The sequence below is a fragment of the Delphinapterus leucas genome, chromosome 20, assembly GCF_059928025.1.
Source record: "Delphinapterus leucas isolate spDelLeu-1000000601 "Yukka" chromosome 20, BTC_Dleu_Yukka2, whole genome shotgun sequence".
NCBI lineage: Eukaryota > Metazoa > Chordata > Mammalia > Artiodactyla > Monodontidae > Delphinapterus > Delphinapterus leucas.
The window spans coordinates 34,224,255-34,251,889 of record NC_143148.1 but is presented as its reverse complement, the minus strand read 5'-3'; the positions used below and the strand labels follow the sequence as shown (position 1 = coordinate 34,251,889).

Here is a 27,635-nt window from a genome sequence, read left to right as displayed (position 1 = left end):
CAGAGTGGGATGTGTGGCGTGGATATAGGAAACTGTGGCTTCAGCAGCCTGATGTCAGGCCTAGTCCTTGGTGAGAGTACGGTAAGGGAGACAAGCCTTAGGCTATGGAGAGGCCCCCTGCGCAGAGGGAACTGGCGTGAGGCCTGCCTCCCCACTCACAGCCCTGCCCTGCTCTTCCCGAGGCACACTCCCTGCGCTCCGTCAGGTGGCGGACATCCTTTCTGAGCCGGGGTGGGGGCCCGAGGTGCGTCTTATGCACTTGGCAACCGGGCCTTCCCTGTGTTTCTACTTCAGTATTGTTCCGATGAAGCCCTTTATCCTTAAACCTTATTGTTACCTCTAAACTGACCCCAATTGCAGGGCCCGGCCCGGAATACGGAGGTGCCTGAGAGGCTGCCTGGCCTCAGTTGGCAGAAGTGGCAGCTGCAGTCCCCTCCCCGACCCCCAGGTTGTCCAGGACTAAAATTCCGGCCTGGAAAGGGGAGATGGAGTGGGGCACCTGACTAAAGCAGGCTCTGCCCCACCTTCTGCCACCCCAGCTGGCTCTCTCCTGTCTTCCTGGAGTTAGATGGGGGAGAGGAGAGGCTTCCCGTGCACGCACACGCACGCATACACACGCCAAGAGGACCGTCCCACCTTCCAGGCCTCCTCCGTCTCCTTGCAGCTCAAGGAGACAAAACACAGACAGGGCCTCTCTCCTCTCTTAAAAAGCCTCAGGCAAGGGACCCGGGGCAAACATTTCATCTCTGAGGCAGATTTCCTCATTATATCCTGGCTGTTCAAGAGTTTTATAAGGACAAATGAATCAGCCAGCTAGAGCTTTGAAAAAGCAAAAGTCATCACAAACCTGTAGGTTCTTCGTGCGTTAGGAAGAGTTGGTTAGTGCCTCGTTCACTACAGATTGCCAATGTCCTGTGGAAAAAAAACGGAATTCTTGTCTCTGGTGATCCTGAAGCACTTGGTGGCCTTACAGACATCATGTTGCTAACAACCAGCTCTTGTCACTGTTTCAGCAAAGACTCCAAGTGTCAACTCATAGAGATGTTTGATCACATGATGCCCTAGAATGGAGAGGTCTGCTGTGGTCTTTTAATGACATACTGAATGTTCAGTCAACTTCAGCGTCATGGTTTGGAAACTCTCTGTCATTGATGTTCACCTCAGAGGTCACCTCCTGGGGGAAGCCCTCCCAGACTTCATGTTCTGGGCAGAATCCATGCCCCCTCCTCTGTATACTCCGGGCACTGTCCCTTGTGTCACAAGTCTCTCTGAATGCTGCCACTCTCCAATGTGTCTGTCTCCCTTGTGCACTGTGACCTCCCCTGGGGCGGGGACAGGATCCCGAAATCCTTCCCTGCCAGCCCAGCCCCTAACTCAGCAGGGCTGCGTGTGCGGTTGGATGAATGGCTGAAAAAGAAGCCACCAATGACCTGACTTTTTCAGCTGGTGCTACCCACCATGTGACACACAGAACCCAGGGCCACCGATTTAGAGAAAAAGCACTGGGTACTCATGCAGTGGCTACCAGAGCAGTGGTTTACATGGGGAAAAGATGGAATTGTCCCTTGGGCTTAGCATTATCAGTCGTGGGGACACAACACTCCTCTTGTGAGAGGCGTGTGTTACCCCACCTCTCATAAAAGGAAACTGAGGCCCAGACAGAGGAGTGGCTCTCCCCAAGTCTCAACACATAGGGGCCAAACTGCACTTGGGACACTGTGTCCAGGGACTTCCTGAAACACTAGTGGTTCTCAACCCCAAGTACACATTCGAATATACCCTGGGGAGCTTTTGGAAAACATTAATGCCCAGGCCTCATCTCCAGGGGTCCGGGAGGAGCCGGGCAGCAGGCGGATGAAATGTTCAGTCAGCTTGAGAATCCCTATACTCCACTCTGCATAGGCGAGGATGAGATGGGCACCCCTGGTCCACTAAGGAGGCCAGGCACGGGGACTCATCGGGACAGGGCACATGGACTAGGGAGGGAGACCCACCAAGGGCCTTTTATGGGGAAGAAGACCCACTAGGAAAATAAAAGTGGGTGGTAGAGTTAGTGGTGACCAGGACAGAGAGCCAGAAAAAGTGGGGAACCAGCGGAAGTGCGAGCAGGTCCTGGGGTCTGGTGCGGTGGCGGCAGCCCCAGGCCTCCAGCTCTTTGCCCCAGCAGTAAGGCCCCTGCACAACCCCCTGCAGCTTGCGGCATCCAGAAAAGCAACACTGTGGAAACTTCCGAGGAGGGTTTGGTCGAAGACGAGGAGTTCCCATGGGTGGTGTCGCTGCAGGATATCCAGTACACCCACCTGGCTTTCGGCAGCATCCTCAGTGAGTTCTGGATCCTCAGCATCGCATCCGCCTTTCAAAACAGGCCAGTACCCCTCCTTTGGAGTCTACACAGCCCACCGAGGCGGAGTGGGGGGGCTCTGTTTCCTGCTCAGCTTGGGGAGGCCTGGAAGGTGGATGCCCAGTGACAGGGCAACAGGGCTTTTTACCAGCGCAGTGCTCACTGTGAGTTTGGGGCTCCTGAAGTCACCAGTTGCCAAGGTTGGCGCAGTCTGTGTCTCCTCTGCTGTGAGGACTGCCAGCTGCACAACTGCAAAGTGAAACGATTGTTTCTCCATCTTCTACAGGAAGGATATTTGTTCCCATTTTATTACAATCACAAAGGCACTGACTCTTTTATTTTTAGACACTTTGAAAAAAAAATTTTTTTTAAACATCTTTATTGGAGAGGCACTGGCTCTTGATACTAGAGGTTCCTATTGCTTATCTTGTTAACTGAATTGATAGGAGCCCTTACCTTAACACACTTACCTCAGGCCTTAACAATGTGACTGCCACAAACACAGGCACGTAGAGAAAAGACTTGAAGGAAATACGCAAACACTGGACGAGTGCCCATCTCTGGATGCTCAGAATGCACGTGATTTGTTTTCTTCTTTGAACTTCTCTGTATTCTCCAAATTTTTTTACAGTAAATGGGCATTCTCTTAAACCAGAAAAAGAAAAAAAGCCTATACATGCTATTAAAGGAATAACTTTTTTTGATAAAACGTCTCACTTTCTGACCCAATGATTTCACTTCTGGGTGTCAACATTAAGGAAGTCATTTCAGCCACTGGAAAAGTTCTATGCACAAGTTGCTCATAGGATGATTAATTACACACAAAACACTGGAAGTGTAATGTCTGATTATCATGGATAAGTAAATTATGGTATAGTTACTATTTTATAGTTTATAATACATTATCTATGATACATAGTATATAACTTCTATATATAATTACATATAGATCCATCCATTCAATATATTATATAGATATATATGTGATATATACTATATATAGTATATATTATACAGTATATAATATATATAGTATACATACTATATTATATTATAATTTATAAATATATAGTATATTACATAATTTATAGTATATATACTATATATTATATACTATTTATACATTATATATTATATATACACATATAGAGTGTGGGGAGAGAGAATATAATTACTATAACTGGCCAAATACATTATAGTGTAAACCCTTGATGAGATATTGTACAATTGCTGAATTTTTTAACATATGATTTGTATTTTTTAATTAAAAATACATGTATTTAAATGAAAATACATGTAATACTGTGATGTTCATGAGGAATCAAAGGGTGTATAATGAAAATCAGCTCCTCCCCTTCCCTGCCCTTCAGACATCATTTCCCTCCCTTGAGCCATTTCTGTCACCAGTTTCTTGGGTGTTCTTCCTGAAACACTCCATGCACTCATGGATATCTACATACCTATAGGTCTATCTATATTGACTCATATCTATTGACAGAGAGAAAATTTTCTTTCTCCCCTGTATTAATCTGCTGGGGCTGCCACAATGAAATTCTACAGACAGGGTGGCTTAGACAATAGAAATTTATTTCTTACCGTTCCAGAGGCCTGGAAGTCCAAGATCAAGGTGTCAGCAGGGTTGGTTTCTCCCGAGGACACTCCTTGGCGTGTGGACGGCCACCTTCTCCTTGTGTTTTCCTGTGGCCTTTCCTCTGTGTGCACACATTCTTGCTGTCTCCTCTTCTTATAAGGACACCAGTCCTGTTGGATTAGGGCCCCACCCTATGGACTCATTTAACCTTAATTACCTCCTTAAAGGCCCTATCTCCCAACACATTCACACTGGGGGTTAGGGCTTCACCTATGAATATGGGGGGACACAATTCAGTCCATAACACCCACCAACACAATTAGTAACACACCATATACATTATTCCACTCTTAGCTTTTTTCACTCTGTCATGAATGTTGGGTGATCCTTTCTTATCGATACATAGAAAGTTACCTCATTATATGCATCAGTTACCTGCCCAGTATCCCATATGGATGTACCATAACTACACAGTCCTCTAATAATGGAAATTTGTGTTGTTTCCAATCTTTCACTAGTAGCAAAAAATGCTGCAGTAGATATACTTGTACACACATTATTTCACATACATGGAAGTATACTGTTGCACGAATAACCTAAGAGTGGAAAAACTGGACTAAATCTTGATAGTTGTTGCCAACCAGCCTTCTAGAGACGTTCTGTTTTCTATGTAGTGTTTTCATTACTGCTATTTTCTATCTGGTCTGCTGTTTTGTTTTTGATTTCCTCTCTGACTCTGGGTTTTATTAAAGACCATTTAAAAATATCCAGGTAATAGGGTGTTTTGTTTTGTATTTTAACATGATTTAAGTTTGAGTTAGACTGCATGGTGATCTATTAAGGAATTTGTTGATGTTATCTTTGGGGTCTACTATGTGGTCCGTATGAACATTTTCCACAGGTAAATTAAAGAGCTCATTTTCTGTCCTTGGAGTACAATTTAATATATAAAATTAGGGCAGGGAGTCTACTTGACCTATCCTAGGCTGACTGAGGTGAATTACAAATTTCTGGCTTTTCCTCCTCCTATTTCCTGGAATTTAATTCATGAACGTTGTATCACTTGCTGCAGATATTTATAAATGAACTCTTCACTGTAGACTGAATTCCTTATCATCACGAAAGGCCTTTCTTTGTCTTGTTGCATGCTCTTCTGCTCTGGTGTCCAGAATGAAGCTCCTGCTTTTTGTTTTTATTTTGGACTCTTCTGTTTTTATTGCTTGCTGTTTTTCTCTTCATTATATGGCTTTGTTTTGTACGTCTCTTCTGACAAATTTGGAAAGTTTGAAGTTGTGTTCTCGTGGTCATCTTAGAATTATAATTTCATGGAAGACACACAAATCTTCTGTTTCTCTCTGGATAGTCCTCTCTAGATTCTTCTGTGGCTGATGCCAGAATTCCTGTCTTTTCACTTCTTCCCTCATTCTTCATGACCACACAATTTTAATAGCTTATTTATGTACTTTAATGTTTACCTTGATTCATATATATATATATATTTGTGCACCCATTATTTCATATATTAGCTATAAATAAATAATAGTTTAGACTTCCATAAAAGATGGGAAAATTGGTGTATATACCTACCTCTGCCGGTTTACATCACTACTCCTATCTATAACTTTAAAAGTTTCTCTTTTGTTTTAATTTTAGACCCATATTATAACGAATTCCACACTTACTGACCATCACTTTGCTGGATTTTTTCCATTCAACACTAGAATTGGTTAAAATTTGTCTTCAAGTAGTTTCTTTTTTTTTGGCCACGTTGCACAGCATGTGGGATCTTAGTTCCCCGACCAGGAATTGAACGTGTGCCCCCTGCAGTGGAAGTGCAGAGTCCTAACTACTGGACTGCCAGGGAAGTCCCTCCAAGTAGTTTCTTAAAGGGCTCCCAAGAACCATATTTCCTCGAGTTTTACATATTCAGAAATGTGCTGCCCTGCTTCCGTTTGAAGACTTAACAGGCTTCTCACCCCCACCGCACCTCAGCTTCTCGTATTAAATCTTGCTGTGGAGGAGTCTGAAGCGATTCTGATTTCTTCCTCTGTAGGTGGGAGATCACACATCCCAGTATTCCCCGGGAGAGGCCTGGTTTACACCTGTTATCCTATTGTTAGCATCCCCTTTCACTCCCACAAGTCCCCCAGCTTAGACAATAAATCAGAGGACAAACTTAAGATGACTTAATCTGTTTTGTGTGGATGCCCAAGGATTCCTTCTTTGTCACTGAAGTCCAGCAACTTTACTAGCCATGCTGGATCTCTCCCATTTGCCCCTCCAGGCCCACTCTCTACTCTTTTCCATTCTGCTGGGTGCCAGGAGGCTGACCTGTGTGGGTTACACCAATGGGTGCTCTTGCCTTCTGGGCTCCAGTTGGGTTTGGCCAAAGGGAGCACTGGGAAGAGATCAGAGGGAGGAAGGAAGTGAGGTCAGGTATTCCCCTGATAGGTACTGCAGACTGGATGCCTCCTCCAGCCAAGGGACCCACTCCCCATAGCTCTGTCTGACCACTCCCTCCCACCAACACCCTGTTGTTACCTCAGCAGAAAGCTGCATATGCCACCCGGAACCCAGCATACTGCACTAGTCTCTGTGATTTCCCTACATCCTGCGAGACCTTTGTAAAGAGTCCCTTTATTAAACTTTCCTCAGTTTACCTTATTTGAGTGTGTCATCTGTTTCCGGCCGGGAGCTGACAAGGGTATGTCTCAGTGTTGAGCATTCTGTATTGAGTTTTCCCTAGGATATGGAGTACGCTTCCACACTGTAGACACAAGTCTTATTTCTGGAAAACTTTCTTGGCTTCTCAAGATTACCTTGCTCTCTCTCCAGGAAGGACGCTGTTGCTATAGTTGGTATAGCTAAGATGGATGCAAAACTGATCGCTCACAAAGAATATCCAGTGAACACCATCATCATCCATGAGGACTTTGATAATAAAACCATGAAAAATAACATAGCCCTCCTAAAGACAGACACGGCGATGCAGTTCAACAACCTGGTCCGGCCCATCTGCTTCCTCGGCAGAAAGTTGCATATGCTACCAGCCTTGCAGAACTGCTGGGTGGCAGGATGGAATCCCACATCTGCAGTTAATGCCTTTCTTCTCCTAGAGGAGGCTGTGTGTGTGCTAGCAGTGGGGGTGACTGGGATGAACCATTCTAGGGCTTAGCTCAATAACTCAGGTGGCCTGAGGTTCTAGAGTTGGGCTGGAACCCTCACTTAATCCGTCAAGAGTCCCAGCGCTTGCCCTCTTGAGGCCATTCTTATGTCTGGTCCTTTTTCTTCTATTCCTACACCAAAATTGGAAGTACTTGGGCAGCAAGCAGCCTGAAATGAGTGCAAGGTTACCGAAGGGCCAGGGGACATTATTCCCTGAACCAGAGCTGACAGTCCTCTTGTATGAGCCATCCTTGTTTTCTTTTATTTTTGGGAAACAAACAAGGAAATGCATTCATTCTCTGTAGATGTGGAGGAAGGGTGAACATTTTCTCTGCCTATTTTCACATTCAAGTTCAAAGCAAAGGTAGTTTTCAGTAAAAACTGAGACACAGGTTCGGATTTCTGTGAGGAAAAGGGGTTTATCAGAACATTTCCTGCTCACTCCCATCTGGATATGTGAGTTGTAGTTGCGTTGACTAGGGGGATGTCTTCTTGTGAATAATTCTCGGGCTCTCTGTTGTCCAGACAGGAAATCACATGACGATGAGTATCCTGAGGAAAATCTCTGTGAAGGACATCGACTTGTGTCCCTTAAACAAAATCGAGAAAACAGGATGTGGCAATCACATAGAGATGGAAACTGATGCCGTCTGCTTGGTAAGAACGCGGTGGAACAGAAGCTACAGGCTGAGAGTAAGCAGTGGTCACTTCATGGGGAGCCTCAGGACTCCCCCTCGCTGGACTGTGAGCTCCGTGAGGGCAGGGACCGTCACTTGGGATTCATGGACGTCTCCAGGGTGAACAGCACTTGGCAGGTAGCAAGTGCTCAATAACAATCTGCCGAATGGACTAACCAGTCGCCGTTTTCAGTGTGACATGACAAAGCATGGCTAAGCCACATGTTTTTTCATTAGCTAAAAGTTTGAAAGAGTGAGTCCAAACCACACGTGCAGATATACGCTGAGCACGCTCGCTGTATTCGGCTTCTTTGGAACCCAGCCTGATGCTATTGTTCATCAATTACTGGGTTTCTTTTTCCCTGTAAGAAGCCCTGCCCTCTAGCTGAATGTGGGCTGTCCAGGTGTGGCTGTCCTACTGCCTCAGGAAATTGTGCAGAATTCACAAACACCTGTCCAGGCCCCCTCATATCTGTATCTGGAAAAAGTGTGGCTTACCAGGGCCACACAGTTAATAGATCTTAAAGGCGAGAACTCAGGTCTGCCAGATTTCCAGGCAGAGTTTCCCTCCTCTACTCTAAAATTGTCGAAGACACTGATCAACCACTTTTCTTGAAGTAACCTTCAGGATTCCCTCATGGGGAAATTTTTTTTCCAGAGGATCTAGGGAAAGTTTTTTTAGAGAAAAAGGAAAAAATACATATGTGTGGACAGTTCTTTCTCAAAGTCATTTTATTGCAAAAGCATGAGGGACTGCCTTTCATCAGGAAATAAGTTTGCCCTTCTAAAGTTGGCTCAACATTTATCAAGTGCCTACATTGTCCTGGGCTCTCTTCCAGGCAGAGGACTGTAGAAGCTTCTTAAATTAGAGAATGTGTTAAAATACAGTAGAAGACGTAGCTACTTAACAAAATCCTGCCATCAGCCACTCCATCAACCTAGTACCACACTTCATCAAATCCAGGATGCTGTCAGGTGCAGAATGCACCATTATTTTATGTAACACTGAGAAAGTAAAAACGCTGCCACTGAAACTCTGGAATCTACTGATTAAAAGACACATCCCATTTCAAAGATGCTAACTTTTAAGAGCATCTTAAATTCACTGGAATATGGTAAGCTGCTTACCCTCTAAATGATCACCTCTTTAAACCATCCACAAAGGTCAGATTGGTTTTTAACTGTAGCACATCTGTAGACAGTCCTTTGTTTTTTAAGAGAATTGTGCTTGCAAAAAAAAAAAAAAGTTGCCTTGTCTACCTAGGATCCTTCCTAGGAAACGTGTTCTAGTGTCCAGAGGTCCTCAAAGCCACACTTCTCACATGTAGAATAAGTTACCCAGGTTCAGTGTCTGCCCTAACGGGTCCTCAGAAACCCAGCGAAAGTAGAATAGCTCTGAACTCACCCCTCCTTTGTTCCCACAACTGTTAGGGCTTTTGCTGGATGTCAAGGTTGAGGATCACGCAATGAAAGGGGGTCGCTCCCCTGGGAGATGAGGTGGGGCTGGAGCGCCTGGTGCTTTTTGTCTCCATTGCTTGAGCTTCAGAAGTCTCGGCCTTACACGTCACGGGGAATAGAAACAGCAGCTTATTCTACACCCGAGTGGAACAGCAACTTGCAAAACCGCACAATAGCCAGGGATGCTGACCGCACAGTCATTTGTCAAAACTATTTGTCCTGAATGGCATTCTTTTTCTTCCTCAAGCTGTAAAAGCACAGTTAAAGCAAATTGGGAGCGGGACTGGTGAACGGTGGGGAGACCACTCCATCCTTGGCCAGAGAGCCTCTGGGCCCCAGGAAGACACAATGAGGTGCAGATGAGAGCCAGTTCACCAGTCCTAGGAGGACCAGCCAGAGCTCAGGGATGAAATCTCCACCCTCTGCTGTTTGGCAGCATGGGATGCAAACAGTAGAATGTGAAAAACTGAAAAAAATCAAAGAGTTCCACACTCAAGCACCCCCTTCCATCTAATGAGAAGCACAGAGCAAAGTCTGGAATGTCATCCTCGTGTGTGTGCAGCTGTGGGACAACCAGGGCATTATGGCAGCCTTGCAGAGCATGCCTCCCATGGCCCTGCTTGCAGAAGTGTTCTTTGCTTCTCCCATTTGCCTGCATTTCTGTTCTGGTGTGGCCTCCTCAGAAAAAGGAGGGTTTAGTGAAAGAGGCTGCATGTGTGTAGGAACCCAAGAAAGCTCAAACACCCAGGGCTGGGAATGGGCAGGGGCTGAGGTGACCACTGTCTTGCCTCTTGAATTCTCACTGTTGAGTCTGTTCAGATTGTTTCCCATTGTCAGCTGCAAGCCCCCTCCCGCCATGCCTCAGTCCACACAGTGAGAGCAAACTGTGATCACCCCGCCTGTCTTGCCTGGCAGGTCACATAGGTCAAAGGTGGCTGGCCAGCCTTTGATGATAAACTCCCTCTTGGATCAAGGCGGACCACAGGCTGGTGCTGGGGGGCAGGTATTCCTTTAAGAGGAGGCCTGAGGGCGGGGGGTAGGGTGGAGGACAGGTAAGGTAAATTATACCTAGTAGCTGTCCTGTTGCTTTTCCCACATTTCTCAGTTTTTCACATTAAAAATGATGGCCTTTTCTGCACAGCAGGGTAATAGCAGCTAATTGTTAACTGAGTGCATCCCGTATATCAGGCACTGTGCCAGGAGCTCTGCCGGTGTTACAGGCACTAACCGTGTCCGCACTTTAGCTCAGAGAATTAGCTAACCTGTTAGGGTCACATGTCCAGCCAAGTGTGCTGGGCTTCTACCCACTCACCTGAAGGGAGATAAGGTCTGTGTGGCAGAACTCCCGGGGCCCAGAGGACTGCTCCTGAGAGGTGCACTGGCAGGCAGCTGCCAGGTTGGAAAAGCTGTGAACCCAGCCCGGCAGTGTGTGCTTCCTGCAAGTCTGACTGACCCTAGCAGGACTGTGGGTAGGTGCAAGCAGCTTAAACGAAGGATGGAAACAAAATAGGGAAGAGAAGGAAAAACGGGAGCATTCCAGGCCAGAAAGGAACAAAATAACATTTGAGGAGTGAGAAACCAAAAGAGAGGGAGGATTTATTCAAAGTACTGGAAAGGGGCAAGAAAATGAAATGGGATCCAGGAAGCTACAGGCAAACTGTGGGAGCCTACAGATAATTTGTACAATGAAAGGAAAAGTCATCTTGTTGGAATTTGTGGTGGAGGTGGCCTAGATTGGAAATATTATCCTATAACTTACCCCATTTCTAGTGAGAACCAGTGTAAAACTTTTCTAGAACAGATAGTAAATTGCACAGGGACATATTAAAAAAGAAAACAAGTTTTTCTAAGACCTGAAGCTTTCTGTCCTTTGTCACAGGGGGACCCAGGAAACCCAATGATGTGTGAGCTGAAGGAATTGAATCTGTGGGTGCTGAGAGGAATCCTGTCTCAAGGTGGTGAGAAATGCCCTGGCCTGTTCCTGTACATCAAGGTGGAAGACTACAGCAACTGGATCACATCCAAGACCAAGAAGACCAGCCCTCCCCTGCCTTCCTTCCACCACTGGAAAAACCTGATTCCTTTCCCCAGCCACTCATCATGTGATGCTGTGACACAGAAAAAACATGCTGGGCTGAGCCAGGTTGGACAGTCCCAACCACACTTCCAAGGACAAAAAAGGGCCACCATGCATTCATGGTCACAAATGGCAAATGGCACTCCAGTGAGTCTAGACTTTAGGGAAAAGGGTCTGAGGGAGTCAAACAAGTCTGAGGTGGCCATCCAACCCACGTACTATGACGACTACGGTGGGGAGGTTGGGGAGGGCAGGTCTCTATCGGGGCAGAACAGGTTACGTCAGCCCGAAGAAATTATCTTATTTTTCTTTGTGCTTGTTTTCTTTGGTAATGGTATCTTAGTCTAGGAGCTAACCTTCCAAATGGAAGAGTAAGCTCAGAATGCTGAGTGCCAGGCATTCACCACGCTGCTTTGGTGTCTCTTTTGGAGAGTTGCACAGCTGGGCTGCCACAGACAGGCCCACAGTACAGACTGGGGGGGGGTCTCCCTCCTCTGTCCCACTCCCACATGCAGGAAGGTCATTTTCATGTGTGCTTGTGAACTAAACGTGGGCTAACAAGTGTCAAACCATTAGAGTGCCCTGTGGTTCTTTCAGTGTTTATGGTTCCCGGAGTCAGGCTGTGAAAACACTCCCCGGGGGCTGATGTGGCCTGGGAGGTGACCAGCAACCTGGCTGGAGAATTGGGGACACCAGCCAGCACAGGGAACAGTGAGAGGACCCCATGACTAGAGAGGAGCTGATTACTTTAATGGATCACTTTTTGGTCGGCAGCCGTCGCCTCCCTCTGGCTATTTCCCAGGGGGCAAATTGCCTGCAACTGCTCATTGGTGATTTTCATTTTATTCCAAGCCTTGCGGTAGCCTTTTAAGGACATCTGCAAAAGGGAGAAAGAGGGAGGAGGGAGAAGGTCATTTGGGACAAACGGATTGTGCCTATTCTACCTGCATCCAGCCCTGTGATGGTATGGATGACCTCGTATATGGGGCAGTGTCTGCATGCGTGCGGCGGACGCAGGCCACCTTGGGGCATCCGGAGGACTCTTCTAGAGCTTGTCTCTGTTCCATGAAGTGAGAAGTTGCAGGTTCCTTCTGTACTTCTTTGCTACTTCTTAGCCCCAGATGTGATGGGCCCAAGTATGGATCCTAATTTACTTTCCTGCTGCCAAGTGACCACTGGAAGGGCAGGTAAACGCTCTGTGGAAAATGGAGCTGGGGTCTAGATGTGAGAATGCCAAGCTTCCCAAGTGACCTGACTGGGTTTTTAAGCTACCCTAAGGATGTCTTAAGTGCCCTCAGTGTGCAACCTGGTCTGTGGCAGTCTTGGTGCTTTCCTTTTTTTTTGATGCCAGCATATCATTTGCACTTTTCCTTTTTTTCTTCCATGGCTTACAAGGGGCAAGGGTGCTTCTGTGCACACTGTACCATATGAAAAGGCTATGGGGTTAGTCAACATCAAAAACCCACGGCAAATATGTAAATGCATGGAATCGGGTTCTGAGTGATATTAAAATCCATTATTGGACTTCCCTGGTGGCACAGTGGTTGAGAATCTGCCTGCTAATGCAGGGGACACGGGTTCGAGCCCTGGTCTGGGAGGATCCCACATGCCGCGGAGCAACTAGGCCCATGAGCCACAACTACTGAGCCTGCGCGTCCGGAGCCTGTGCTCCGCAACAAGAGAGGCCGCGATAGTGAGAGGCCCGCGCACCGCGATGAAGAGTGGCCCCTGCTTGCCACAGCTAGAGAAAGCCCTCGCACAGAAACCAAGACCCAACACAGCAAAAATAAATTAATTAATTAATAAACTCCTACCCCCAACATCTTAAAAAAAAATCCATTATTATCTCAATTTTTAAAAACTGGCTTCTCCGTGTATAAAATAGCAATCACTAAATTATCAATGGTTGGGAGAGGGATTCAGAAGCTTCCAGAGATCAATAAGAAAACAAGCAACTAAAAACACACCATTACTAGAGTCTCTTCCTGATACCCTGAAAAGACTGTCCCTAACAAGAAAAAGATACTTTAAGGAAAAAAAAAAAAAAAAAGCCATCTTTATTTTGGTGTAAGAGTCGAAGCAACGGCTGAGATTTCTCACAGGTATTACGTGTCTAAAATCCTGTATTCTTACCTCAGCGAACAAAATCCTAAACAAAAATGTGAGGGCCATAAGATATCGCGGGTCTTGGGACTTCCTGTAACTCACCTCTGCAATCTCCACTTTCCTCTCCCACATCCCGATGGCCTTCTCCAGGTCCCTGTTTCGGATCTTCTCCCGGACGTACATCATCACCTGTGGCGCTCGGAACTCAGACAGCTGCTTCCGGAGCTGCTTGTTCAGAGCCATGGCCTTGGCCCGGTCCTGGGTTGGGAAGGACCAATTAAACGTGGGGCTCCCTGGCAGTTCTAGCCTCCTGGGACTTACTGGCCCTGGCATCTCTCCCCAGTTTCAATGTAGTTCTAAAAATAATGTTTACATTTTCAAAGGAGTGGGTGAAATCACAAGATTCTTTTTCTTTACAGATCGTGACATTTTCGTCCAGTTTAGAAACATTAAGTAAAGTCTAAAACAGTCTTTTTCCCTCCCTTCCTTCCTTTCTTCCTTCCTCCCTTCCTTCCTCTATTAAGGAATATGCTTTACTTTTGATTGCTTAGGGGCTTTTTTTGCTTTGGAAAAATTATATATTTAAGTATACTTTGATTAGATCAATTTCAATTCATTTTCCTGTCTTTTTTTTTTGGCAGAATACACCTAACATAAATTTTCCCATTTTAACCATTTTTAAGTGTACAGTTCTGTGGCATTCACAGAACAATTCACATTGTTTTGCAACCTTTATCACCAGCCATCTCCAGAATTTTTTCACCTGCCCCAACTGAACCTCTGTACCCATTAAACACTAACTCCCCAAACCCCCTCCCCATAGGCCCTGGCAACTACGATTCTGTTTTCTGTCTCCATGAATGTGACTACTCTAGGTACCTCATATAAGTGGAATCATACAATATTTGTCCTTTTGTGACTGGCTAATTTCACTTAGCATAAATGTCTTCAGGGTTCATCCATGTTGTAGCATGTCAAAATTTCTTTCCTTTTTAAGGATGAATAATATTCATCCTTAAAAGAATATAAATAAAATAATATATTCTATTATATGCATATACAACTCACTTTGGTTATTCACTCATCTGTCGATGGACACTTGAGTTGCTTCTACATTTTGGCTATTGTAAATAATGCTGCTACAAACATGGGTGTACAAATACCTGTTGTTCAAGTTCATGCTTTCAATTATTTTGGGTATATACCTGGAAGACAACTTGCTGGATCATATGATTATTCAATTTTTTGAGGACTCTGTCTTTTTACATTTCGTTTTCAAAAATTATTATACAGTAAAATTAACTAGTCTTTTTCTTCTGAGTGGCTTTTTGAATTAGCATTGTCCTTTTAACAATTGTTTTGAATAGGCAATACGTTCAATTCAAATGGTATAAAAGTACACAGTGACAAGCTCCCAACCCACCCCTGTCCCCAGCCACACAGGTCCCCTTCCAAGAAGCATACACTGTTTTTAGGTTTCATGCATCCTTCTAGAAATCTATATCCATACAAACATATATGTTTACCTTTCTGACCCAAAGAGTAGCCAATTCTATTCACTTTCATTCATCCAACTTTTTCCTTCCACTCAATACATATAGAAGATTCTTCTGTATCAACACATAAAGAATTTACTCGTTCTTTTTAACAGCTTCATAATTTTCCATTGTATGGATGTACCATACTTTAACAGGTCCCCACCAACAGTCACTTAGCTTCTCCATCTCTTGCTATTACAACGAGCAGTGCTGTGCTTACAAATTTTCTGGGTATACATCATTTTGTAAAAATGCAAGTACAATATATCAGTAGGATAAGCTACTGAAAGTGAAATTGCTTATTCTAAGGCGGTGGTTCTCAACCAGAAGCTATTTTGCCCCCAGGAGACATTTCGCAATGTCTGGAGACATTTTTGTGTGTCACAATTAGGGGAGTGCTACTGGCATAGGGTAGGTGGAGGCCAGGGATGCTGCTAAACACCCTGCAATGTACAGGATGGCCCCCACAACGAAGAATTATCTGACCCGAAAGGTCAGTAGGGTCTAGGTTGAGAAACCCTGCCCTAAGCATATGTGTATGTACGGTAAATGGTGCTAACGTGCCTTCTATTATAATGATGAAGCCAATTATACTTCTGCAGCAATGTTTGAGACTGCCTGTTTTCTCCATTCTCGCAACACAATCTTACTTTTTCATCTTTGTCAGTCTAACAGAGGGAAAATGGTACCTCATTATAGCTTTTATTTTCTGTTCCTTATGAGCAAAGAGGAACATTTTTCATATGTTTAAGATTTTTTAGCTTTTCTGTTTAAATCTTTGGCCCAGTTTTTTCCTATTTTTTGTTAGATTTTTCTTGTTAATTTATAAGACATTTATCTTTTAAGAAGATTAGCTCCTTCTGATATTAATACAATATTTTTCCAGTTACTTATCTTTGGGCTTCGCTTATGATGGTTTTTGCCATGCAGAAAATTTTTTATTTTTATATAGCTGACTTTATTGATTTCATGGTTTATAGCTTTCACATTTTAAAAGTCTTCCATATTCCAAGATTACAATAAAAATGTTCCCATTATATAAGTTCAGGACTTTAATGATTTTATTGTTAACATTTAAATCTCTGATACGCCTGGATTAATTTTGCTATTACATATAGTCCCAAATTAATTTTTTCCTAAATGGCTACCCAGTCATTGCAAATCATTTATTGAATAATCTGTTGTCTCTCATTGCAATGCTACCTTTATCACAAACTAAATGTATCAATATCAAAACTATCAGAAACTTGATCATATACATATCATATATGGTCTGTATTAGAGTTCTTCATATGGCTTACGTTTTTTTCTTTTATCTTCCCATCTATTCATGGACTTGTTTTAAATACTGTAACTTCATAACACGTTTCAGTATCTAGTAAGGCTAGTCTCCTCCTTATTAAGAATTTTGTGGATATTCTTATTTATTCTTCCAAAAGAATTTTTGAGTCAGTTTACTTAAGCCTTTAAAAAAATCTCTTTGTAGGACTTCCCTGTTGGTCCAGTGGGTAGGACTCCACGCTCCCAATGCAGGAGGCCTGGGTTCAATCCCTGGTCAGGGAACTAGATCCTGCGTGCATTCTGCAACTAGGTGTTTGCGTGCCGCAACTGAGGGTCCATGTGCCGCAACCAAGAAGTCTGCATGCCGCAGCTAAGAAGCCCGTGTGCCATGACTTAAAAAGATCCCGCATGCCATGACTGAGGATCTCAAATGCTGCAATTAAGACCCAGTGCAACCAAAATAAATAAATAAAATTTTTAAAAAATCTCCTTGTTATTTTAATTGGAATACTATTATTTCACAGATCAACTTAAACAGAACTAACATTTTTTATGATGTTGAATCTTCCTAACCTAGTATTGTATTTTGATTCCTTGCTGTGACACTGGCATCACCTGGGAATTGGGTGAACATGCAAAGCCTCAGGCCACCCATACCTATCCAATCAGAATCTGCTTTTAACAAGATCCCCAGGTGACTGGTTGCCACCTTCTGGTTTGAGAAATGCTGTTTTAACCCAATAAAATTATTTTTTTATCAACTTGTTTTCAGAATGCAACAAAAATTTGTCAGGAAGTGTTCAGTGCCTATCTATTATCGGTCTAGCATGACATACAACAGTGGGGAGACCTAAAAATGTACCCAGAACCATCAGTGGACACTCCTGTGAGAATGATGATTACAGAATACCTAAGATAAAATATAATGAAATAGCAAGAATTAAAGCATTAAAAAATAGGTACTAGCTATGAGGGATATGCTGAGAAGACCCGGGACTGCAGTCCCTATGCAGCACCCCACTTGTAGAGCAGGGGTGAAACTACAGGAAAGACAGGCCACTGTTCCCACACCCTGCTCCAGTGCAATGGTGCAGAAATTTTGCCCAAGGGGAGAGGCTGTAAAATATAAAGCTCTGGAACGCTGCCTAAGAAGGTGAACTTTATTTGGATCAGAGTGTGGGGAGTTCATGCTAAAGACTTTGTGGAAAACAATGGAGATCTTTGGGGTGAGCAATTAAGATCAATCTGATAGTTCCATATTAGTAGCAACAAGCAAAAAGTAGATTAGCTAGATGTTTAACTTAACCAGAGAAAGAGACAATTAAGAGCCTTATGGGGTTAGAGCAAGCCTCAATGACTGGCAACACTTTGCCCCTGTGACAGGGCCTGACTGTAATTAGATCAGAATGTGGAACAATTCACATCTCAGGGCGTTAAAGCAATAGAGCAATTAGCTAGTAATTAATAGAGGCTAACAGCTAGGTGTGACACCAATAGAGGTAGACTGGCAAGAAGTTTAGCTGGAAGATGGAGGAGTCAAAGAGAACTAAGCTGAAATCACCCTGGTTGTCAGGGAGATTGTATCCATGATCAAGGCTGTACCCTCTGGGGAGCCACATCAGAGGCTACTAACAGCAGGAGAAATAAACTTTACTGAATTAGTCCAGCCAAATTAGTACACAACAAACAAAAACAATGACAAGACCAAGATCAGTATCTGGTGATGCTAAAGTATATTATCTAAAAAGTCCAGTATTCAACAAAAATTATGAAATAGGAAAGAAACAAGGAAGTGTGACCCACACCTGGAAAAAAGCAGGCAACATAAACTGCCTTTCGGAGAATCCAGATGGTGGACTTAGCAAAGTCTTTGAAGCAACTATTATAAAGATGTTCAAAAAACGAAAGGAAACCATGTTTAAAGAATTAAAAGAATATATGATGATAGTGTCTTATCAGAGAATATCAATAAAGAGGTAGAAATTATTTAAAAAATAAAAAGAAGAACCAAATAGAAAATCTGGAGTCTTTCCAAACAGAATGAAAAATTCACTAGAGAGGATCAACAGTACATTTAAGCCAAGAGAAGAAATAATCAGTTAACTTAAGGTAAGTTGATAGAGATTATGCAATATGAAGAACACAGAGAAAAAAGAAGAAAGAAGTCTTGGAGAAATGTGGAACACCCCTAAGTGCACCAACACACATGAAAACTTCCCACATTCACAAACTTCAACAAACTCCAAGTAGGATTAGTGCAAAGAAATCCATGCCCAGATACTTTGTACCCAAAATGTTGACTGACAAGGCAAAGAGAATATATTGAAAGCAGCAAGAGAAAACAATTCATCACATACAAGGGAAGCCCAATAAGATTAATAGCTGACTTCTCATCAGAAACAAAATGGAGGCCCAAAGGCAGTGGGATGACATATTCTAAGTGCTGAAAGGAAAAAAAAAAAACTGTCAACAAAGAATCTTACATCCAGCAAAACTATCTTTCAAAAATGCAAGAAAGCAATGAGCAAGCACACCCAGATCTTGGTTTCCAATATTAATCAAATAAAAAGACCCAAAACTTCTTGGAGAAATGGCTAATTCTAGGACTGGGGCAGGAAATATACAAGAAGAGCCTGGAGCATCTTCTAGTTCCAGAAGGGAAAGAGGTGCTCAAAACAAAACACACACACATACAACAACAACAATAACGACCCACAAAAATGGGGATATACCAGAGGAACACAGAACCTGACTGAAAGAGCTCTCAATAGCCAACTGGAACAATGGGAGCAACAAAATAAATAATGTTAGATTATAAACCAATATATAAAATTAATATTCATGAATTGATGCTGATATAAATAAATAATTTTTAAAATAAACAAATGGGGTAGAATTGACAAATCTCTCACAGAGAAGAATTCCAAAAAATTTATAACCCCTACTTCTTAAGCGTGGCCTGCACACAGGACCTTCCTTCCAAAGAGTAAAGTCTGAAAAGTGGGAAAGAGTAACTTTGCAGTGGAGAAACCTGTGGAACACCATCTCAGCCAGGTGATCAAGGTTAACATCAGCAATGAAAAGTATTGTTGACAGGATGCTCCCTTGATATGATGTGATGAAAATAGCACTTTACTTCTGTAGAACAAGGCTACATCCAAGAAAACAAATAGCACAAACACAGGTAATTATGGAGGTAATTATAAAAAAAAACAGCATAATTGCATATTTTCCTTCTTTTAACTGATTTTAAAAGCATTTTCATAAAACAATATGTATATAATTTTATATTGGACCTATAACATATAAAATGTAATATATTTGACAATAATAGCACAAAAGCAGGCTGAAATGAATCTGTATTTGAGTAGGAAAATAACACCAGATGGTAACTCAAATCTACAGTAAGAAGTGAAGAGAACCACACAAGTGGTAAAGGAAGGTTAATGTAACAAATTCTATGAACATACTGCATCTCCTTTCTTCTTTCAGCTTTTGGATCCCTTCCTCACACCATTTACAAAGTAACTCACAATGGATCATAACCTAAATTTAAGACCTATAAAAGTCTTAAGAAAAGACATAGGAGGGACTTCCCTGGTGGCACAGTGGTTAAGAATCCACCTGCCAATGGAGGGGACACGGGTTTGAGCCCTGGGCTGGGAAGATCCCACAGGCTGTGGAGCAACTAAGCCCGTGCGCCACAGCTACTGAGCCTGTGCTCTACAGCCTGTGAGCCACAACTACTGAGCCTGTGCACCACAACTACTGAAGCCTGTGTACCTAGAGCCTGTGCTCCTCAACAAGGGAAGCCACTGCAACAAGAAGCCTGCACACCACAACGAACAGTATACCCCGCTCGCCACAACTAGAGAAAGTCCTCATGTAGCAACAAAAACCCAACTCAGCCAAAAATAAATAAATAAAATAAATAAATTTATTTTAAAAAAAAAACTGGGCAAAGGCCTTGAATAGACATTTCTGCAAAAATGACAGACATGTGGCCAAAAAGCATATGAAAAGATGCTTCATGTCATCAGTAATTAAGGAAATTCAAATCAAAACCACAATGAAATACCACTTCACACCACTAGGACAGCATTAAAAAAAAACACCTGAAAATAACAAGTGTTGGTGAACACGAACAGAAATTGGAACACTCACACGTACATTTTCTTTCTTTTTTTTTCTTTTTGCGGTACACAGGCCTCTCACTGTTCTGGCCTCTCCCGTTGCAGAGCACAGGCTCCAGACGCGCAGGCTCAGCGGCCATGGCTCACGGGCCCAGCCGCTCCGTGGCATGTGGGATCCTCCCAGACCGGGGCACGAACCTGTGTCCCCTGCATCAGCAGGCGGACTCTCAACCACTGCGCCACGAGGGAAGCCCCACTTTCTTTTTTTAAGTTACAGGAATTTTCTTTATATTTCCACTCAACTTTCATGTATTTCTTTTTCTTATTAGTCATCCATTTTCTACACATCAGTGTATACATGTCAATCTCAATTACCCAATTCATCACACCACAACCCCCACTCCCTGCCACTTTCCCCCCTTGGTGTCCATACATTTTTTCTCTACTTCTGTGTCTCAATTTATGCTCTGCAAACCAGTTCATCTGTACCATTTTCTAGGCTCCACATATATGCGTTAATATACGATATTTGTTTTTCTCCTTCTGACTTACTTCACTCTGTATGACAGTCTCTAGATCCATCCACCTCTCTACAAATGACCCAATTTCATTCCTTTTATGGCTGAGTAATATTCCATTGTATATATGTACCACAACTTCTTTATCCATTCGTCTGTTGATGGGCATTTAGGTTGCTTCCATGACCTGGCTATTGTAAATAGTGCTGCAATGAACACTGGGGTGCATGTGTCTTTTTGAATTATGTTTTTCTCTGGGTATATGCCCAGTAGTGGGATCGCTGGGTCATATGGTAATTCTATGTTTAGTTCTTTAAGGAACCTCCATACTGTTCTCCATCGTGGCTGTATCAGTTTACACTCCCACCAACAGTGCAAGACACTTCTCTTTTCTCCACACCCTCTCCAGCATTTGTTGTTTGTAGATTTTCTAATAATGCCCATTCTGACTGGTGTGAGGTGATACCTCACTGTAGTTTTGATTTGCATTTCTCTAATGATTAGTGATGTTGAGCATCCTTTCATGTGTTTGCTGGCAATCTGTATATCTTCTTTGGAGACATGTCTATTTAGGTCTTCTGCCCATTTTTGGATTGGGTTGTTTGATTTTTTGATATTGAGCTGCATGAGTTGCTTGTATATTTTGGAGATTAATCCTTTGTCAGTTGCTTCATTTGCAAATATTTTCTCCCATTCTGAGGGTTGTCTTTTCGTCTAGTTTATGGTTTCCTTTGCTGTACAAAAGTTTTTCAGTTTCATTAGGTCCCATTTGTTTATTTTTGGTTTTATTTCCATTACTTTGGGAGGTGGATCAAAAATATCTTGCTGTGATTTATGTCAAAGACTGTTCTTCCTATGTTTTCTGCTAAGAGTTTTATAGTGCCCGGTTACACTTACGTCTCTAATCCATTTTGAGTTAATTTTGTGTATGGTGTTAGAGAGTGTTCTAATTTCAATCTTTTACATGGAGCTGTCCAGTTTTCCCAGCACCACTTATTGAAGAGACTGTCTTTACTCCATTGTATGTCTTTGCCTCCTTTGTCATAGATTAGTTGACCATAGATGCGTGGGTTTATCTCTGGGCTTTCTGTCCTGTTCCATTGATCTATATTTCTGTTTTTGTGCCAGTACCATATTGTCTTGATTACTGTAGCTTTGTAGTATAGTCTGAAGTCAGGGAGTCTGATTCCTCTGGCTCCGTTTTTTTCCCTCAAGACTGTTTTGGCTATTCAGGGTCTTTTGTGTCTCCATACAAATTTAAGATTTTTTGTTCTAGCTCGGTAAAAAATGTCATTGGTAATTTGATAGGGATTGCATTGAATCTGTAGATTGCTTTGGGTAGTACAGTCATTTGCACAATATTGATTCTTCCAATCCAAGAATATGGTATATCTCTCCATCTGTTGGTATCATCTTTAATTTCTTTCATCAGTGTCTTATAGTTTTCTGCATACAGGTCTTTTGTCTCCCTAGGTAGGTTTATTCCTAGGTATTTTATTCTTTTTGTTGCAATGGTAAATGGGAGTGTTTCATTAATTTCTCTTTCAGATTTTTCATCATTAGTGTATAGGAATGCAAGAGATTTCTGTGCATTAATTTTGTATCCTGCAACTTTACCAAACTCATTGATCAGCTCTAGTAGTTTTCTGGTGGCATTTTTAGGATTCTCTATGTATAGTGCCATGTCATCTGCAAACAGGGAGAGTTTTACTTCTTCTTTTCCAATTTGTATTTCTTTTATTTCTTTTTCTTCTCTGATTGTCATGGCTAGGACTTCCGAAACTATGTTGAATAATAGTGGTGAGAGTGGACATCCTTGTCTTGTTCATGATCTTAGAGGAAATGCTTTCAGTTTTTCACCATTGAGAATGATGTTTGCTGTGGGTTTGTTGTATATGGCCTTTATTATGTTGAGGTAGGTTCCCTCTATGCCCACTTTCTGGAGAGTTTTTATCATAAATGGGTGTTGCATTTTGTCAAATGCTTTTTCTGCATCCGTTGAGATGACCATATGGTTTTTCTTTTTCAATCTGTTAATAAGGTGTATCACATTGATTGATTTGCATATATTGAAAAATTCTTGCAATCCTAGGATAAATCCCACTTGATCATGGTGTATGATCCTTTTAATGTGTTGTTGGATTCTGTTTGCTAGTATTTTGTTGAGGATTTTTGCATCTATATTCATCAGTGATATTGGTCTCTAATTTTCCTTTTCTGTAGTATCTTTGTCTGGTTTTGGTAACAGGGTGATGCTGGCCTCATAGAATGAGTTTGGGAGTTTTCCTTCCTCTGCAATTTTCTGGAAGAGTTTGAGAAGGATGGGTGTTAGCTCTTTAAATGTTTGATAGAAGTCACCTGTGAAGCCATCTGGCCCTGGACTTTTGTTTGGTGGAAGATTTTTTTTTGTGTGTGTGTGTGTTACGCGGGCCTCTCACTGTTGTGGCCTCTCCCATTGCGGAGCACAGGCTCTGGATGCGCAGGCCCAGCGGCCATGGCTCATGGGCCCAGCAGCTCCGCGGCATGTGGGATCTTCCTGGACTGGGCACAAACCCGTGTCCCCTGCATCGGCAGGCGGACTCTCAACCACTGGGCCACCAGGGAAGCCCAGGTGGAAGATTTTTAATCACAGCTTCAATTTCATTACTTGTGATTTGTTTTTTCATATTTTCTATTTCTTCCTGGTTCAGTCTTGGAAGGTTACACCTTTCTAAGAATTTGTCCATTTCTTCCAGGTTGTCCATTTTATTGGCATAGAGTTGCTTGTAGTAGTCTCTTAGGATGCTTTGTATTTCTGCAGTGTCTGTTGTAACTTCTCCATTTTCATTTCTAATTTTTTGATTTGAGTCCTCTCCCTCTTTTTCTTGATGAGTCTGGCTAGTGGCTTATCAATTTTGTTTATCTTCTCAAAGAACCAGCTTTTAGTTTTATTGATCTTTGCTATTGTTTTCTTTGTTTCTATTTCATTTATATCTGCTCTGATCTTTATGATTTCTTTCCTTCTGCTAACTTTTGGTTTTGTTTGTTCTTCTTTCTCTAGCTCCTTTAGGTGTAGATTAGGTTAGATTGTTTATTTGAGGTTTTTCTTGTTTCTTGAGGTAGGCTCGTATAGCTACAAACTTCCCTGTTACAACTGCTTTTGCTGCATCCCATAGGTTTTGGATCGTCGTGTTTTCATTGTCATTTGTGTCTAGGTATTTTTTGATTTCCTCTTTGATTTCTTTGTGATATCTTGGTTGTTTAGTAATGTATTGTTTAGCCTCCATGTGTTTGTGTTTTTTACGTTTTTTTCCCTGTAATTCATTTCTAATCTCATAGCGTTGTGGTCAGAAAAGATGCTTGATATGATTTCAATTTTCTTAAATTTGCTGAGGCTTGATTTGTGACCCAAGACGTGACCTATCCTGGAGAATGTTCCATGTACACTTGAGAAGAAAGTGTAATCTAGCTGTTTTTGGATGGAATGTCCTATAAATATCAATTAAATCTATCTGGTCTATTGTGTCATTTAAAGCTTGTTTCCTTATTAATTTTCTGTTTGGATGATCTGTCCATTGGTGTAAGTGAGGTGTTAAAGTCCCCCACTATTATTGTGTTACTGTCGATTTCCTCTTTTAGAGCTGTTAGCAGTTGCCTTATGTATTGAGGTTCTCCTGTATTGGGTGCATATATATTTATAATTGTTATATCTTCTTCTTGGATTGATTCCTTGATCATTATGTAGTGTCCTTCCTTGTCTCTTGTAACATTCTTTATTTTCAAGCCTATTTTATCTGATATGAGTATTGCTACTCCAGCTTTCTTTTGATTTCATTTGCATAGAATATCTTTTTCCATCCCCTCACTTTCAGTCTGTATGTGTCCCTAGGTCTGAAGTGGGTCTCTTGTAGACAGCATATATATGGGTCTTGTTTTTGTATCCATTCAGCAAGCCTGTGTCTTTTCGTTGGAGCATTTAATCCATTCACGTTTAAGTTAATTATCAATATGTATGTTCCTATGACCATTTTCTTAATTGTTTTGGATTTGTTTTTGTAGGTCCTTTTCTTCTCTTGTGTTTCCCACTTAGAGAAGTTCCTTTAGTATTTGTTGTAGAGCTGGTTTGCTGGTGCTGAATTCTCTTAGCTTTTGCTTGTCTGTAAAGCTTTTGATTTCTCCATCGAATCTGAATGAGATCCTTGCCAGGTAGAGTAATCTGGTTTGTACATTATTCCCTTTCCTCTCTTTAAGTACATCATGCCACTCCCTTCTGGCTTGTAGAGTTTCTGCTGAGAACTCAGCTGTTAACCTTATGGGAGTTCCCTTGTATGTTGTTTGTCATTTTTCTGTTACTGCTTTCAATAATTTTTCTTTGTCTTTATAATTTTTGCCAATTTGATTACTATTTGTCTCGGCGTGTTTCTCCTTGGGTTTATCCTGTATGGGACTCTCTGCGCTTCCTGGACTTGGGTGGCTATTTCCTTTTCCAAGCTAGGGAAGTTTTCGACTATAATCTCTTCAGATATTTTCTCAGGTCCTTCCTCTCTCTCTTCTCCTTCTGAGACCCCTATAATGCGAATGTTGTTGCGTTTAATGTTGTCCCAGAGGTCTCTTGGCTGTCTTCATTTCTTTCCATTCTTTTTTCTTTATTCTGTTCCACAGCAGTGAATTCCACCACTCTGTCTTCCAGGTCACTTATCTGTTCTTCTGCCTCAGTTATTCTGCTATTGATTCCTTCTAGTGTATTTTTCATTTCAGTTATTGTATTGTTCATCTCTGTTTGTTTGTTCTTTAATTCTTCTAGATCTTTGTTAAACATTTCTTGCATCTTCTCGATCTTTGCCTCCGTTCTTTTTCCGAGGTCCTGGATCATCTTCACTATCATTATTCTCAGTTCTTTTTCTGGAAGATTGCCTATCTCCATTTCATTTAGTTGTTTTTCTGGGGTTTTATCTTGTTCCTTCATCTGGTACATAACCCTCTGCCTTTTCATCTTGTCTATCTTTCTGTGAATGTCACATGTGTACATTTTTTTTAATCTTAATCATTTTATTCAGAGCAATTCTTGGCACATAAGTATTGTTGAAGGGATGCATGTATGACTACAGGATAGCAGATTCACGGCTGTGAATAAATCAAGTGATTAAGATCTAAGAGTCTGAGCCTGGGTTTGAATTGCTGATCTGCACGTAATAGAGGTGAGACTTGGAAAAAGTAAACTTAATATTTCTGTTTCTGAAGTTATATATACAATGAAATGGGGATAAAAATGTTAGTTGCATCAAGTTTATTATAAGGATTAAATAAAATAAATAACTTTGTGACACATGTACATTTTTGATGGGAATGTAAAATGGTGCAGCCACTTTACAAAAGAGTTTGGCAGTTCTGTAAATGTTAAACCTAGAGGTACCATATATACACTCCACAATTCCACTGTTAGCTATATGTCCAAGAGAAAAGAAAACATATATTCACACAAAAACTTGTACATGAATGTTCACAGCAGCATTATTCAAAATAGCCAAAAAATGAAAACAACACAACTATTGATCAAACTGATGAATGGTTTAAACAAAATGTGGTACATGGAAGGAAACATTATTCAGCCATAAAAAGAAACAAGTACTGATACATGCTATGACATGAATCTTGAAAATATTATTAAAGTTAAAGGGTGACCCTGTATGATTCCTTTTATATGAAAGGTTGACAAAAGGCAAATTCACAGAGACAGAAAGCTGATTAGTAGTCACCCATGGCTGGAGGGTGGGAATGAGGTGAGGTGAAATGGAGGATTTCTAATTGGTCCGGGGTTCCTTTCTGAGGTGACAAAAATGTTCTAGAATAATTATGCTGATTGTTACACAACTCTGTAAATATACTATAAACCACTCCAATGTACACTTTAAATTGGTAAATTATTTGATATATGAATTATATCCCAACAGAGCTGTTTTTTAAAAAGTTAAGAAAATGAAAATATACTAAGTAGTGAATTCTGGGCTTTTAAAAATTGATTTCATGTTTTACTTGTAATCTAATAAATATCATCCCAAACAAAGAAGTACCACAGGAATTCTGCATGGAGAGAGCACACAGACTTTTGCTTCACCTTTGTTACCAGCCACTCTGCAGTGAGACCGACTTTTTTGCAAAGGGTACTGGTTCTCCTTCAAGGATATGATGTGGATGCCATGGCAAAACTGAGTCAGATGTAGTAATCCTGTGGCTTTTTGGCCATTATAGGCAGGTTTGGGGCTACACATGCTGCTGGGGACACTTCAGGCTCATTCAAGGCAATGATAGTAATAACTGAAATAATGGCTTTAAGAGGTTGACGAAGCATCGTCCTATCTGATTACCGCAACAAGGGCTGTGACGTCTTTTTCACAGACGTGGAAACAGTTCTGTCTAATTCAAAGGCTTGCTCAAGGCTAGAGACTGGCAACACAAACCTGATGCCAGGCCTTCTGAATACAAGTCCAGGGCTCATTTTCCGTCACCTTGCCCCCAAAGTCTCCTTTGAGTCATATCCTAGGTGCGTGTAACTGGTGGAAGTTCAACTCTATGTGTTCAACAAAATAATGAGAGCACTCAATCCCAATGCAGATATCGGGAGCTCAGATGACACCACACATTTTCACATGGTGACCACAGGCCCTGGAGTGGGCCTGGGACAGAGGTCACAGGTCTGCCATCTGAGCATCTGCCGTATCAAGTGAGAGCTCCATGTTTAAAGAGCTTTCTCTCCTTTACACAGAAAGTTAT

General features: G+C 42.0%; 2 protein-coding genes across 2 annotated transcripts in view; one reads left to right on the top strand and one right to left on the bottom strand.

Moving 5' to 3' along the window:
• The first annotated feature begins 6,786 nt into the window (after window positions 1-6,786).
• On the top strand, window positions 6,787-12,966 carry PRSS54 (serine protease 54). Its single transcript, XM_022555926.3, has 3 exons — window positions 6,787-7,026; window positions 7,623-7,754; window positions 11,112-12,966. The coding sequence occupies exons 1-3, from the start codon at window positions 6,802-6,804 to the stop codon at window positions 11,655-11,657; spliced, it is 903 nt and encodes a 300-aa protein (XP_022411634.2). The 5' UTR covers window positions 6,787-6,801; the 3' UTR covers window positions 11,658-12,966.
• Window positions 12,053-27,635, bottom strand: part of CFAP263 (cilia and flagella associated protein 263) — a 30,456-nt gene continuing 14,873 nt past the window's right edge. The window contains 3 exon segments of the mRNA XM_089903160.1: window positions 12,053-12,114; window positions 12,117-12,186; window positions 13,518-13,673. Coding sequence (XP_089759286.1) covers window positions 12,053-12,114; window positions 12,117-12,186; window positions 13,518-13,673 — 288 coding nt within the window.